This window comes from Geotrypetes seraphini, chromosome 18 (assembly GCF_902459505.1).
Source record: "Geotrypetes seraphini chromosome 18, aGeoSer1.1, whole genome shotgun sequence".
In the NCBI taxonomy this organism is placed as follows: domain Eukaryota; kingdom Metazoa; phylum Chordata; class Amphibia; order Gymnophiona; family Dermophiidae; genus Geotrypetes; species Geotrypetes seraphini.
In genome coordinates, this window is record NC_047101.1 from 7,104,272 (window position 1) to 7,117,967 (window position 13,696).

General features: G+C 41.4%; 1 protein-coding gene across 4 annotated transcripts in view; it reads left to right on the forward strand.

Annotated features, from left to right (window-relative positions):
• NR3C1 (nuclear receptor subfamily 3 group C member 1) overlaps positions 1 to 13,696 on the forward strand; it is a 146,462-nt gene that overhangs the window by 84,716 nt on the left and 48,050 nt on the right. For all 4 annotated transcript variants that reach the window (XM_033926944.1, XM_033926943.1, XM_033926946.1 and 1 more), the window contains exons 3-4: positions 10,719 to 10,882; positions 13,334 to 13,450. In XM_033926944.1, the coding sequence (XP_033782835.1) occupies positions 10,719 to 10,882; positions 13,334 to 13,450 (281 nt within the window). The remainder of the gene's footprint in view (positions 1 to 10,718; positions 10,883 to 13,333; positions 13,451 to 13,696) is intronic.

The following is a 13,696-nucleotide window of genomic DNA, read 5'->3' on the forward strand; positions in this document are numbered from 1 at the left end:
TGCTATCACTTAAGCACAGTAATGAGTACTTCAGTACAATCCTTTGCAAAATATGGCATCCAAAAAAAAAAAAAAAACCCACCAGAATTAAGTTTCTTGTATGTGGTAATTCCTGGGTCCCCCCTCCCCCCCACATGTACCCTACTACTACCATAAATATGTCAGAATCCCCCCCCCCCCCATATCATCATTCTGTGACTGAATTAACCTACATGTAATATACTAAGATAAAGAGGTATATCTAGAATAAGAGAAGAAGGATGGTTGATAAGAGAGAAAATGTTGGAATGAAACTGAAGAGAGCAGAAATGTGGAGGGGACTTGAAATAACCAGAAACACGGATAAAACATTGATTTATTTGTTCAGTCATATTACATATACAGTATATAATTTCCAAAAGATCTTTCCAGTAGCGTTTCAAAACCTATGCAACTCGTACTGTCGAATCAGGATAATCCTTGTAGCCCATTGCAGTATAGACCAGTGGTTCCCAACCCTGAGGACCCCCAGGCCATTTGGGTTTTCAGGATTGCCCTAATGAATATGCAGGAGAGAGATCTGCATATAATAGAGGTGCCAGGTATGCAAATCTGCTCCATGCATATTCATTAGGGCTATCCTGAAAACCCGACTGGCCTGGGGGTCCTCCGGGACAGGGATGGGAACCACTGGTATAGACGTTCAGTAACCATTTGTAGTGCTTCAGTGCCGTTTTCTGTACTTCTCATTATGAAAATGTTTGTCCTGAAGGGAAGGGTAATATGGTGGAAATTTTTACACCAGCCGTGGGGCCCACATGTTGTATGTATTAGACACATGCGAGAAGAGTTTCCCTTTGAAAAAACATCATATTTACTAGCTTTGGCTAATTGCATAAGATGGTAATTACTACTTTGAGTCTACTTAACTTCCTAGAGCATTGCTTTTATTTATATTCTGCATTCATATTTCAATTGTGAATCTAATAAAATAAGAAAAAAAACCCTCAGATTTTTGAATTAACATAAATGTTAGTAGATGCTGCTCCAGGGGTATCTCATTTTGTTTCTTTTTGTCTTATTTCATTTTCAAATGTAGTGCTTCTTAGCAGGATATCAAATAAATAATTGGTAATTTTTTCTCAAATGCCAAGATAAATGAACAATCTGGGAAATATAATTGCTCATTGTGTAATGTAAGTCTGATAGATGAAATAAGATTCTCACACAAGACTATTACCTCCTTGCAGCTTATGAAGATCAGCAATATAGTTCAACCTGGCATCTTTTCACAGACATAGAAAGATGACAGCAGCTAAAGGCCAAATGGCCCATTCAATCTGCCCATCTGCAGCATCTACTGTGGCCTGGATGCACTAAAGATACTGACTGGATCGCTGTTGGCCGATTCTCTGGCCGATTGTGGATGAGCGAGCAATGCACTACCAAGTTTGCATGCAAATGATTTGCACACAAACCCGACAGATCAATCACTCAGTGAGCAATATGACACATGCGTAGAGCCCTAACAACAGTGACAAGGGAAGCAGCCTCCTGTCACTGCTGTTAGGGCTCCTTTTTTTAATGGCACAGATGTTGTGCATGTGTTACACATGCACAATCTGCCCCATTAAAAAAAACCCTCTACAATGATGACCCCCCTAATGATCCCCCCCACCCCATGGCAGCAAAAAATGGCAGGATGGATGCCTACTCCTCCTGCCTGGCCCAATCCCCTCTGCCATGCCCCCACCCACTCCTTAACCCCCACGCCACCCCCCCCCTCCCCAACCATCCCCTCCCCCTTTATCCTGAAAAAAAAAATGCAGGAGGGATGTCCACTCCCTTCTGCCACTGGATGCTCCCGCAAACCTCCCCCTCCCCCGTACCTTTGTTAAACGTTGGGAGCTGGAGGGAAACACGGTCCCTTCAGCTCCAAGTCCCGCATGTCAAAAATGATGGGCCTTCCTCTCTCAGGTGCACCATGTGATGCACAGGAAAGAGCCTAAGATAGAGTAGCCTAGTGGTTAGTGAAGCTCCATTCAAATTCCATTGCTGCTCCTGGTGATCTTAGGCAAGTCACTTAACCCATATTGCTTTATTGTGATCCCTTCAGGGATAGGGAAATAATTAGTGTACTTGAGTGTAATTCACCTTCAACCACTATTGAAAAAGGTGTGAACTAAATCCAAACTGAGTACAAGAAAAGGCAGACAAGCACCAAGGGGAATAAGATTTTGTCTGTGGGGGTACAAACAGATAGGGCAGAGGATGCATGGAACAATACAGTATAACTAGGAGAGTGGTGGAGTCAGCCAGGTGGCCAAGTCCTCAGTTGGATCTAATTTGCCCACCTCTGGCTTATCGGTATAAGAAAAGATCTGTAATGGTGAGAGCAGATTCTGCATCTGATTTTAGGAGAGTCTTGGATCCAAAGGGGACACCTGGGATTTGCACTGAAAAGCAATTTTGTATACTGTATTTTTGAGAGATTGAAATTCTGGAAGAGAATTTTGTTAAGCGTTTTTGTCAGTTTTCCTCAATATAAAGAGAATTTTGTTTCCAGCCACTTTACAATTTGCTTCAGTAAACTTTTCCCGATAGACTAGAACAAAAAATTTGTTTTGAATGAGTGAAAGTGATCCTTTTCATTCCAGAAGCAACTTGCTTCCCTGCTCTGAACCCTTCTTTCAAAGGGAGGTCCCTTAAAAGAAAAAATGTGGGGGTTTATCTTATATGTTACCGTAACTACATTTTTCTATACTGAAGATTAAAATGGAACGAGGCCAAAATACAAGTTGAGCTCTATCTGTACACAAATAGTGAATTTTCCAGTTTTGCATGTGGCTTTGTGCCACAAAAATACTACATGATTTCATATACAAATCTGAACAAGTTTCTCCACTAGCAAAACCAGATTTCTGGCAAACGATAATGTTGATCGTTTAGCATTCCAGGCTTCTATTACTGTATTCTTGGCAGGCTGACACATGAAAAATTCTTTAGCTGTTCCGCTCCTTGCTGATAGAGCATACATACAGTATCGGAGAGATCCTTCATTTCTGTAAGCCTTATTCATAACCAACTGGAATCTTGTCCTCTAAAAGTAATTTCTGCATATTATAACAGGTGACTTTTGCTATGGGAAACTATTTGTATAACAAGCAAGACTTTTTGGTTCCCTACATGCTTGCTTTAAAAATAAACAGCTGCACAACAGAGCAAGTTGCCAAGCAGAATTTGAGATTTTTTGATACTAAACAGTTTTGCAACATTCATGTGAAGGGCTGGTGAAATAAGAGCTTGAAACACCCCAGTGCTGTAGCAAAGTTTTATACATGTCGGTTATCAAAGCAAGAGGACTGAGCCCTTTCTTTTTGAACTGATGCTTCTGAGCTTAGAGATTTGTATTTTAAAAAAAATTTTTTTTTAATTATTATTTTTTACAGCTGGTACCACAGGTTTGAGGACCAGTGTTGGCCATCAATCATTCCATGAGAAGACACCAGGGACCTGATTCTTGAAAATGCCCATCCCGAGGGCAGGCGGTGGCAGGCATCCTATCGCTATCTGGCAGCCAATCGGGATGCATGTTTTTGGAAAAAAATTCTCCAAGGCAGGATGCCTACGTTATAGGCCTCCAGAGCTTAAGAATGCCCAAGGCAGGGTGTGGTCATGGCTTCGCCTGGAAGTGGCTTTGGGTGGGCTTAAGCATCATTACAAAATGCTGGCCTACATTGTACCGTACATAGTTTAATTTTTCTATTTAGCTAGATCTTCAGAAGTGCTTTTTCACAGGCACAATGTTTTAGTCCTATCGAGAAACAAGCACGCACACCGTCACTAGATCTGCCGATATTATTTTCTTTTTTAGTAGTGCTATTTGATCTAGTGACGGTGTGCGTGCTTGTTTCTCGACAGGACTAGAACATTCTGCCTGTGAAAAAGCACTTCTGAAGATCTAGCTCAATAGAAAAATTAAATTATGCATGATATTACTGTCAAATTGTGACTGGGCTGGTGTAATGACAGTATATTGGTTATAAAAGGGCCTACATGTTAGGCATTCTGCATAGAACGCCAGTGCGTAATTGTCACGCGATCAGCAGTTGTCGATACCGGCATCCTATATAGAATCAGGCCCGAAGTGGGGAAGCTATAAAATATATAAAAACTTTTATTATAAAGCAACATGTTTCAACTACTGCCTGTTTCAGGGATTCTTCATTTCATAAAATGCAATTAAATAACTCCACTGTCTGTCTCCAGCATCCATGCAGCAATGTAAGCTGTACTTGTCTAGACTTCGAAACACACACTAGAAGTCACCCTTCTGCAGTTACTGCTTATCGCTCTGCATACAGCAGTGGTCTCCGTGCACAGCCCCTGCAGTCCTCCATTCTGGCAATCAAACAGTTTACAGTTTATTACTCTTTATATACCGAATTTTACAAACAGTAGCAAGGCGGTTTACAGTGAAGCAAAAGGAACTACAATCACGGTAACAAAATCCGAGACCAAGAACAGATGATAGGGAGGGAGGTAGAAGGGAGATGGGGCGGGTGAAAGTGAGATGTGGAAAAGGACCAGGGATCGGACACTGAGCGAAGGAAAGACCAGCTGAGGTCAGAGAGAGGTGCGCGTTTTACGGCAAAGGCTGCTGAGAACAGATGAGTCTTCCATCCTGTTTTAAACTTCAGATAGGAAGTTTCCAATTGCAGGTGCTTAGGCAAGGAATTCCAGAGGGAGGGAAGGTTCAATGCCCAGTCTGAACAAGCAGGTCAAGACTGTTTACAAAATTTGTGGTATTTATTCTTTCTGTACACCGTCTAGAACCACAAGGCAGTGTGCGGTATACAAATAAAGATGTGTTATTCAATTTTCTATACCGTTCTCCCAAGGGAGCTCAGAACAGTTTACATGAATTTATTCAGGTATTCAAAGCATTTTTCCCTCTCTGTCCCGGGGGGCTCACAAACTATCTAATGTACCTGGGGCATTGGGGGGATTAAGTGACTTGCCCAGGGTCACAAGGAGCAGTGTGGGTTTGAACTGACAACCTTGGGGTCCTGATGCTGTAGTTTTAACCACTGCGCCACACTGTTGAAAACATGGTAGCCGTCGGCGCTTTCTCGCGTTCACACTGCAACCCTTTACATGAAAAAGTACATACAGTACTCGAGTATCCATTTTGCGCTGCATTGTCGGTTCATTGAAAATACAGGCTGTTGCTTTTTATCCATTCAAATTGCGGTTTGTTGTTTAACCTTACTTATCATGGACCCCTGAAGAAGGCGTGTTTTCTGAAACACGGACCGTGTTGGGTCTTTTGGTTTGTAAAAAGGTAGTATTAGTTACCGCATTTTATACTGGGTAAAATAAAGATAGCCTGCATTTTTTGTTTTTGTTTTTGCTTCCTATTTCTGTACTGCAGATATCGTTGGATCTCTTTTGTTGTTTGCAGTATGTATAAGTGACACATTTGTGACTTCCGCATGCGAGTGTTGAATTTTGCAAAATTGTATATCCAAGAAGAACCAGTTAAGGAACCAAGGTTCAAAATCTGGGGGGGAGGTGGAATTTTTTGCAGGGAGGGGTGTTAATAAAAACATAAGAATTGCCACTGCTGGGTCAGACCAGTGGTCCATCCTGTCCAGCAGTCCGCTCACGCGGCAGCCCCAAGGTCAAAATCAGTGCTCCAAATGAGTCCAGTCTCACCAGTTTAGCATGAACTTGTCCAACTTTGTCTTGAAACCCTGGAGGGTGTTTTCCCCTATAACAGATTCCGGAAGAGCGTTCCAGCTTTCTACCACTCTCTGTTGGGGAGCTTTTTTTGTGTGTTTATATGTGCATGGTATTTTTTTTTCCAGGTAATTTTGAACACCATAGAGGTAATGGCGTTTTCCCCCCTCCCCAAAACAAGCTTCCAAAGCTTAAGTCCCATTGACTAGCTGATGCTTATGCATGCCTTGGAGCAAATGGGAATTTTTGAAGTGTGTATGTGTTTCTTTTTGCAAAAAAGGAAGGGATGGGGGATAGGACTTGATATACCGCCTTTGTGTGGTTACATTCAAAGTGGTTTTCATACTATATAGAGATGCGTATTTTGTTCCTGAGTCAATGGAAGGTTAGGTGTCCAGGGTCACAAGGAGCTACAGTGGGAATTAAACCTGGTTCCCCTGCTTCTCAACAATCCGTGGTAGTCAATGGCATTGACAGCTGTGGGCAGCATTAAGCCCAGATGTTCATGGCAAGGCCATGTCTAGGTATCAGCATTGAATATTCAGGGTCAGGCGCCAGCCCAGAATTTATGAGGGTACCAGCTGATTATTCAATGCCAGCACCTGCATAGCTTAATGGGCAAAGATGGAACCAGCTTTTGGGCAATCCTATCTGTCTGTTTAGCTGTGTGGGCATCGACACTGTATGTGCCACTTGTGCTTGCATAACTACCAGCTCCTCGCCAACTCTTTCCTGGATGTCACTAATAGGGAAATACCTCGGTAGTCCGAGCCAATATTCAACTGTACGCCCCAATTAATTGCCCTTGAATAGCAGTAGCTGGCCTACTCAATGTAACTTAAGCAGGCCCAATACTCTCCTGCCCACTTAAACCATTCTAAATATTGACCACATGATTTTAGGTTCTTTCAAAACAAATCTGTGTGTGTCAAGTTTATACATGTAAGTAATGCCTTTTCTAAAACAGCTATTTAAACTCATTTACATGGGGAATCCTAAAATTGCTGCCTCCTTGAATATTAGGGTAATATTGGTTCCTTACTGAAAAGTTAACTGTTTTCCCACAGATATTTTGCGGCAAAACATGCAAATATTTGTCAAACGTTAACTTGGTCCTGAGTATTGCGAATGACTTTCCTCGACTGCAGAATATGGTAGCCAAGTCTGAGATTTCAGAGCCACTGCAGCAGAATTCACTACCTCAGATTGCACTACCGACCTGGGGATTGTGAAAAAAAAAAAAAAATACCAATTTTGCAGGAAGACTGCTTTATTGCAGGATGTTTTGCAACTGGCTTTATAGTCGACGGATGTTGCATTTGTAACCATCTGCCATGTCTTGCTGGCCTGTATCTGAGCAAATAAATCTTTCAGAGGACAAAGGAAGGAAAAGTGAATTTGTAGAATCTAGTTTTCAATTTCTTTTCAGAACAAAACCAAAATATGCCTTTGAAGAAAACATTAGAGAAAGAAGTGCACTGCAAACAGAAACAATTAAATCACTGTAGGGGTTCATTTTAATTTTATTTTTTTTTTTATCTTGCTAGGGATGCTGCATTAAAACAATTCTTCATAACAAAAGGGTAATGGATTTCCTAAGAAATAACAAGTGAATGCTGTATATTTGTTTATTTATACAAAGTGATGATGAACTTGACATGGTATGGTGAAACATAGCATGATGGGCATAGTATGGCAAACATAGGGCTCCTTTTACAAAGGTGCGTTAGGGCCTTAACGCACGGAATAGCGCATGCTACCCCCTCCTCTTGAGCAGGCGGTAGTTTTTCAAGTAGCGCACGCTAATCCAGTGCATGGATTGAAGGGGAGAGAGACGGATGAGTAGGAGACCTGTTTTTTTATGTTTTAACCTTTTGCAAATGAAGTTATTGGAGCACTGTTTAGTCAGAAAAAAGGTAGCTTTTTAGCAAGAAACATAAAGCTGTGTTTTTCATGTGCTGTGCTTCAATTAATGAATGTTTTCCTCTAATTAGCAAATAGCAATTAGAAGGGTTTGCATGCAATATATCTGTTTTGATGTGCCCTGTTTATGTGGTGCCTTATTAAATGTATTTTGAGCTTAATAAAGCAAAAATAAAAACCCAGAGAGCTATTTAGCCAATCGCATTAAGGACATGCAAACTGTGCCTAAATTCCGTCCATAGAACTCAAGTCCAAACTATGCTCAAAAGTAGACCTGGTTTTCATTCGTCTACAATGTAGGCATGAGATGGACGCCCTAGGTCGCTCAGCATTATGCAAATGAATTGAAGGATGCCTATATTGAAGCCTCGCCCAGACCATGCCCATTCCGTTAGGCGTGAGTTTTCCCAATGGACGTCCATGAAATTGTGGATGTGCCTACAAAGTGACGGCCACATCCTTTATACATCCATGTGCCAATTATCGCTCGTTAAGACCCTTAAATGGCTCATTAACCACTTAGTTTGGACTCCTAAGTCCCACTCGGCATTAGGCGGGATTTAGGCGCCCTTTATAGAATCGGGGCCCAAATGTCTGAAAACCTTAGCACTTGTTGATATTAACTTAGAGTTCATCTCTTGCACATGTAATGGAAGAGATTCTTTCTTTGGCAAGTGATTCAATACATAAAATACATATATAACTCGGCAGAGTAGAGGATGGAAGCCCTGGAAATGAGAATGAGTACAGATGATTAAATTTTTTTTCAGCCTTATAATTTTGGATCTAAGTTTTTATTCCATACATATGGTAGAATGTGGAAGTAACTCCTTCCTGATGACTCGTATGCTTTTTTTTTTTTTTGCCTATAAACTATATGTTCTGTATTTTAACAGCTTTTCCTATTACATTCGCTCAAGAGTTTGACATACTGATGCCAAATGCTAGAACCTAGTTATACAAGATAATGACATTGCACTAAATTTCTCATTTTAATAGTCAATGAGGGGGCATTCAGTGGAGCATTTCAGTAATGTCTATACTTCTGTCTAGCTATATCTGAAATAAGCAGCCTTGCAGGGTAGCAATTGACTCTAGTTTCAAGTACCCAATGTCGAATTTTCAGACACATTTGTCACTGTAAATTTTTGATTTGTAGTTGCAACTGGGTGGTTTGTCTTTTATTCATTTGGTTCCAGCAACAAGTGGAATCTTGTGAACTCTTAACCATAGTACATTAGCTGATAGCCTTGCAAAATGTAAGCAGCCAGGGGTTTAATTTCACTCCGGACCTAAGATACAGCTTGGGAGGCTCATGCCATTGTCACTTACTTTTATTGAAGAGCTTGACAGAAATGGCCCTCTTATGGATTATTAAAACTAGGCAATAAACACCCAGACTCATTTCTATAAATGAATTGTTGAGAACTCTGTTGGCAGCAGGTCTTCTGTGTTGAATTCCCTATAACCTAAGGGCAAAGTATTTCAAGAACTTGCAAACCATATTAAATATATTGTGAGGCCAATCAAATTTATAACATTGTAGCTCAGCTTTGTTTTGCTAACCAACACCTACCAACTAGCAACGAACAGACTTTGGGAAATTTTGCTTTTTCATGGACGGATTATTTGGCTGTATTGGTTAAGGTTTCATGTAAAGCAGTCTGGCGTTAACATTGCTCCGCCATGTCGGTATGTTACCAGAGGTTTTAGCGTTATTGATCCACAACAAATTCCTCCATTATTTGAAAAATTTCCTGAAATTTTTACTAACTTGTCCCTTGAGGACCAGGTACTTGCATGGAACTATACTTTGCATGTAGATTTAGACAGCATTGCGCTTTACATGTAATTAATCAAAACCATAGTATCAAAATGGCCTTTGCCCACCTGTTTGAAGTAGAAATATTTGAAATCTACGCTCAGATACTACATATGCAATCTGTATTTCTAATTCACATTTTCAATTTGCGTGTATACAAGGAGGCTTATGGCCTATGATAGTGTTTGAGGGGAGCCACTAAAAAGTGTAGCATTTGCTCTCCGTAGCTCTTGAATCCTTTTTCCTCATTTTAGGAACTTTTCATTAGAGACAAAGAAATTAAATACTGGAGGTTAGTTGTTGTTGATAGTGTATGTATAATCCAGTTTTTTTTGTTCTTTATTTCTTATATATTGTCACGGATTTTGAGATCTACATTTCATGATAGAATAGAGGTTCCAGAATTGATGGAAACCCATTAGGCTTCTAGGCATGCAAGGGCTTTCTTCTTGGCTGCATCCACACTCTGGAATCAACTTTTAGTTGACCTCTGAGCTATTGAATCCTTGCCCTCTTTTAAGGGCCAATTGAAAACTTACTTTTTTGTTCAGGCATTTGGGCTATCTGACCATTCTGAGGTTTAGAGAGGCAGATGCAGAGGTATCTGTGTAATATGTAAGAACATAAGAATTGCCACTGCTGGGTCAGACCAGTGGTCCATCGTGCACAGCAGTTCTCTCCCGTGGTGGCCCCCAGGTCAAAGACCAGTGCCCTACCAGAGCCCTACCTGCATACGTTCCGATTCAGCAGGAACTTGTCTAACTTCGTCTTGAATCCCTGGAGGGTGTTTTCCCCTATAACAGCCTCAGGAAGTGCATTCCAGTTCTCCACCACCCTCTGGGTGAAGAAGAACTTCCTTACGTTTGTAAGGAGTCTATCCCCTTTCAACTTTAGAGAGTGTCCTCTCGTTCTCCCTACCTTGGAGAGGGTGAACAACCTGTCTGTGGTGGTATATTGGATAGCTTGAAAAATGTATATTGTATGATTATTCTCCTTCAGTTTTTTGTGTGTGTGTGATTGCTTAGGTCTTTCCTATACTTTTATGGAGTTCTTGTCTTAAATGTTTTAGAATTGTAAACCGCTGAGATCACTTCCAAAGTGGTGGTCTAGAAACATTTTCAAGAAACAATAAATTATATTCAGATAGTCAATCCAAGCGCTCGTTAAGAAAAGCCAAAATGTTGTCTATGAGTGCAATCGTATAATTTTGTTGTTTTCTATGCTGTATTTATTTTCTTTCTCTCTTTTTTAGCCCTGGAATGAGGCCTGATGTAAGTCCTTCCCCATCGTCCTCTTCAGCGCCCACGGGACCACCTCCCAAACTATGCCTTGTTTGCTCAGATGAGGCATCTGGTTGTCATTATGGTGTCCTCACTTGTGGTAGCTGTAAAGTGTTCTTCAAAAGAGCAGTAGAAGGTATGATATGTTTTAAATAAGGATGTGCAGAGGTCCTTCTTTTTCGTTTCATTTCATTTAAGTTGTTTTAGTGGTTGGGTCATCACAGCTCCTATAGGTGGTGGCTGTTATGTTGTGATGGTGATTTTAATTCTTTATAGTGCGCGCTATGAGCAGAGCTCACTAAAAACAAAACATACATCACTAGATTTACCAAAGTCACCCCCTCCTACCCTTGGTTTCTTCCTCTCTCCACCAGCATATTACCCAGCCTGTAGTCTCTAAAGGGGGGCAGGAGCCATCCTCAGTCACTTTTACCTTGCCAGTACTATATATCAAAACAGTGGCTTAGCGCCCAGGATGACGGTGCCCCTCTGCACCCTCCCTACTCCTTCCACACCCCCATGCCACATTTGCGTCCTCCTTTCCCCACCCCGTACCTCTTTAAATCTCCGCCAACGTGAACAGTTTCTCCACCTTGCTGCTTACGCCAGCATTGGCTTTCCCTCTGACGTCACTTCCTGGCCCCACAACCAGGAAGTGATTTCAGAGGGGCATCAAGTCAGCGCAAGCAGCAAGCCAGAGAAGTTGCTCGCACTGATGACAATTTAAAGAGTTACCAGAAGGGTGGGGGAGGAGGGTGTCAGCATCCCCACCAAGATGGTGCCCAGGAAGGTCTACCTCCACCTCCCCCTTACTATGCCATTGTGTCAAAATAATACCAGATTGTGTCGAGGCGAATGACATTTTTGCCATATGGAACTAACAGATCTGGAGCACTTGAGGTCTTCAGATGGGGCTGGATGGAGAGAGGGCCTGAGGTGGGGGCAGGGCTTAGTCTTTTGGGTCTGGGCAGAATGAAAACAAGCAAAATTTCATTCAGGATTGTTTGTTTTAAAAATTAATGGAGGAAGTTTTGTTGAAAATCCTGATTTTATTTCCAGCAAATGTACATTCTTAATTTTAAAAGGTTTCAAGAGTGAATTCATGTTCCTTGTTATAATGTGCCCATTCACGCCTAAGACAAAAGAACTGACTCATGCCAGAATGTTGTTCTGGTGTTCATCAGTATTTATTGAGTTGTCTGTCTGTCCTTTCCTGAGTCAGATTGTTGGTGAAGACAGAGATCATAGAGGTTGTTTCTTTAGCAACTTCACTCTAAGAAGCGCCAAGAAATAATAGACTCAAATTGTGGCAGTGGAGAGAATGTAGTCTTTTTGAAGAACTTTTAACTATCAAGGTAGTCTGGAAACTGAGAAAAGAGGCTGCTTCTTAGACTAAACGAAACTAAACCTTAAGTTTGTATACCGCATCATCTCCACCATCACAGAGCTCGGCACGGTTTACAGGAGCTTAGTATAAAGAAGGAACTCCATAGTAAGGGTTACAGGGACTTAGTATAAAGAAGGTTTACGGGAACTTAGTATAAGGAGGGAACACAATAGAAAGGGTTAGGGGAAGAATATAGAGGGAAGATAGATTTACATTTTTGAGAATAGCCAATTTTTCAGATGTTTTCGGAATAGTTGGAAGGAGCCCAGATTCCGAAGTGGGGTAGTAAGGTTATTCCAAAGCTCAGTGATTCTGAAGGAGAGATATGTCCCTAATTTTAACACATAGATGACACCTTTTAACGAGGGGAAAGATAGTTTAAATTGGGGGGGGGATTTGGTGGTATCAGAACTCTCGAGACTACGATGGGAACTCCCCACAGCCATTTCCTATTGGTGATCTGCACGGGGCAGGAGCGTAGGAAGATCGCTCCTGCCCCGAAAGCCCGCTAGACCAGTGGTTCCCAACCCTGTCCTGGAGGAACACCAGGCCAATTGGGTTTTCAGGCTAGCCCTAATGAATATGCATGAAGCAAATTTGCATGCCTATCACTTCCATCATATGCAAATCTCTCTCATGCATATTCATTAGGGCTAGCCTGAAAACCCGATTGGCCTGGTGTTCCTCCAGGACAGGGTTGGGAATCACTGCGCTAGACCACAAGGTAAGGCTGGGACGCCGGGGGGAAGGCTGAACTGTGGGTTTTTTTCTTTTTTTCCCCCTCCCCAAAAAATCACTAATATGTGAAATCGCGATTGCCAAAACCGCGAATGGGGAGGGGGAAGTGTATTGCATATCTTTTGCCCATTTCTCGTGATACACCCAGCACAATAGACCCTTAATTGAGATCCATATAAATAAAAATGACTGAGCAGAAGCCATTTAAATAGAAGTCAGATATTTTGCTTTGAAAAGGAAATAGAAACCATGCAGAGTCCACAAATGAAATCAAACTGAGGTTAAGATCTTAAATAAAAATAAAACATTTTCAGCATTTATAGGGTCCATATCTCCTGTTAGAACAAATGACTCATGTTCAGTGTCCAGTGATGTACTAACAACAAGCAAACATGACGATAAAGGACACGTCATAAAAAATAACATTTCATAACAATTATGTTAACTTCTGTTTTATTTCAGGACAACACAACTATCTCTGTGCTGGGAGGAATGACTGTATCATTGACAAAATTCGGAGGAAAAATTGCCCGGCTTGCCGCTATCGGAAGTGTCTTCAGGCTGGAATGAACCTGGAAGGTAATTCACACATTCCTGTTTCCTTGTGTTTTTTGTCTCTGGTTCATTAAAAATGGCCTTTTTGTCCTAGCAAAAAGTAAACAGGAGAACACATTACCGCCATCTGCCAGGTATGATGATGTCTTAGCATCCAGCCCTCCATATGTTCAGGGCTGCCATTCAGATGATGTCTGCAAGTTTAAATACTACTTTCCCTGCATGGCCAAATATGAGAAATGATTATTTTGGAGCACAAAGTTCAATACA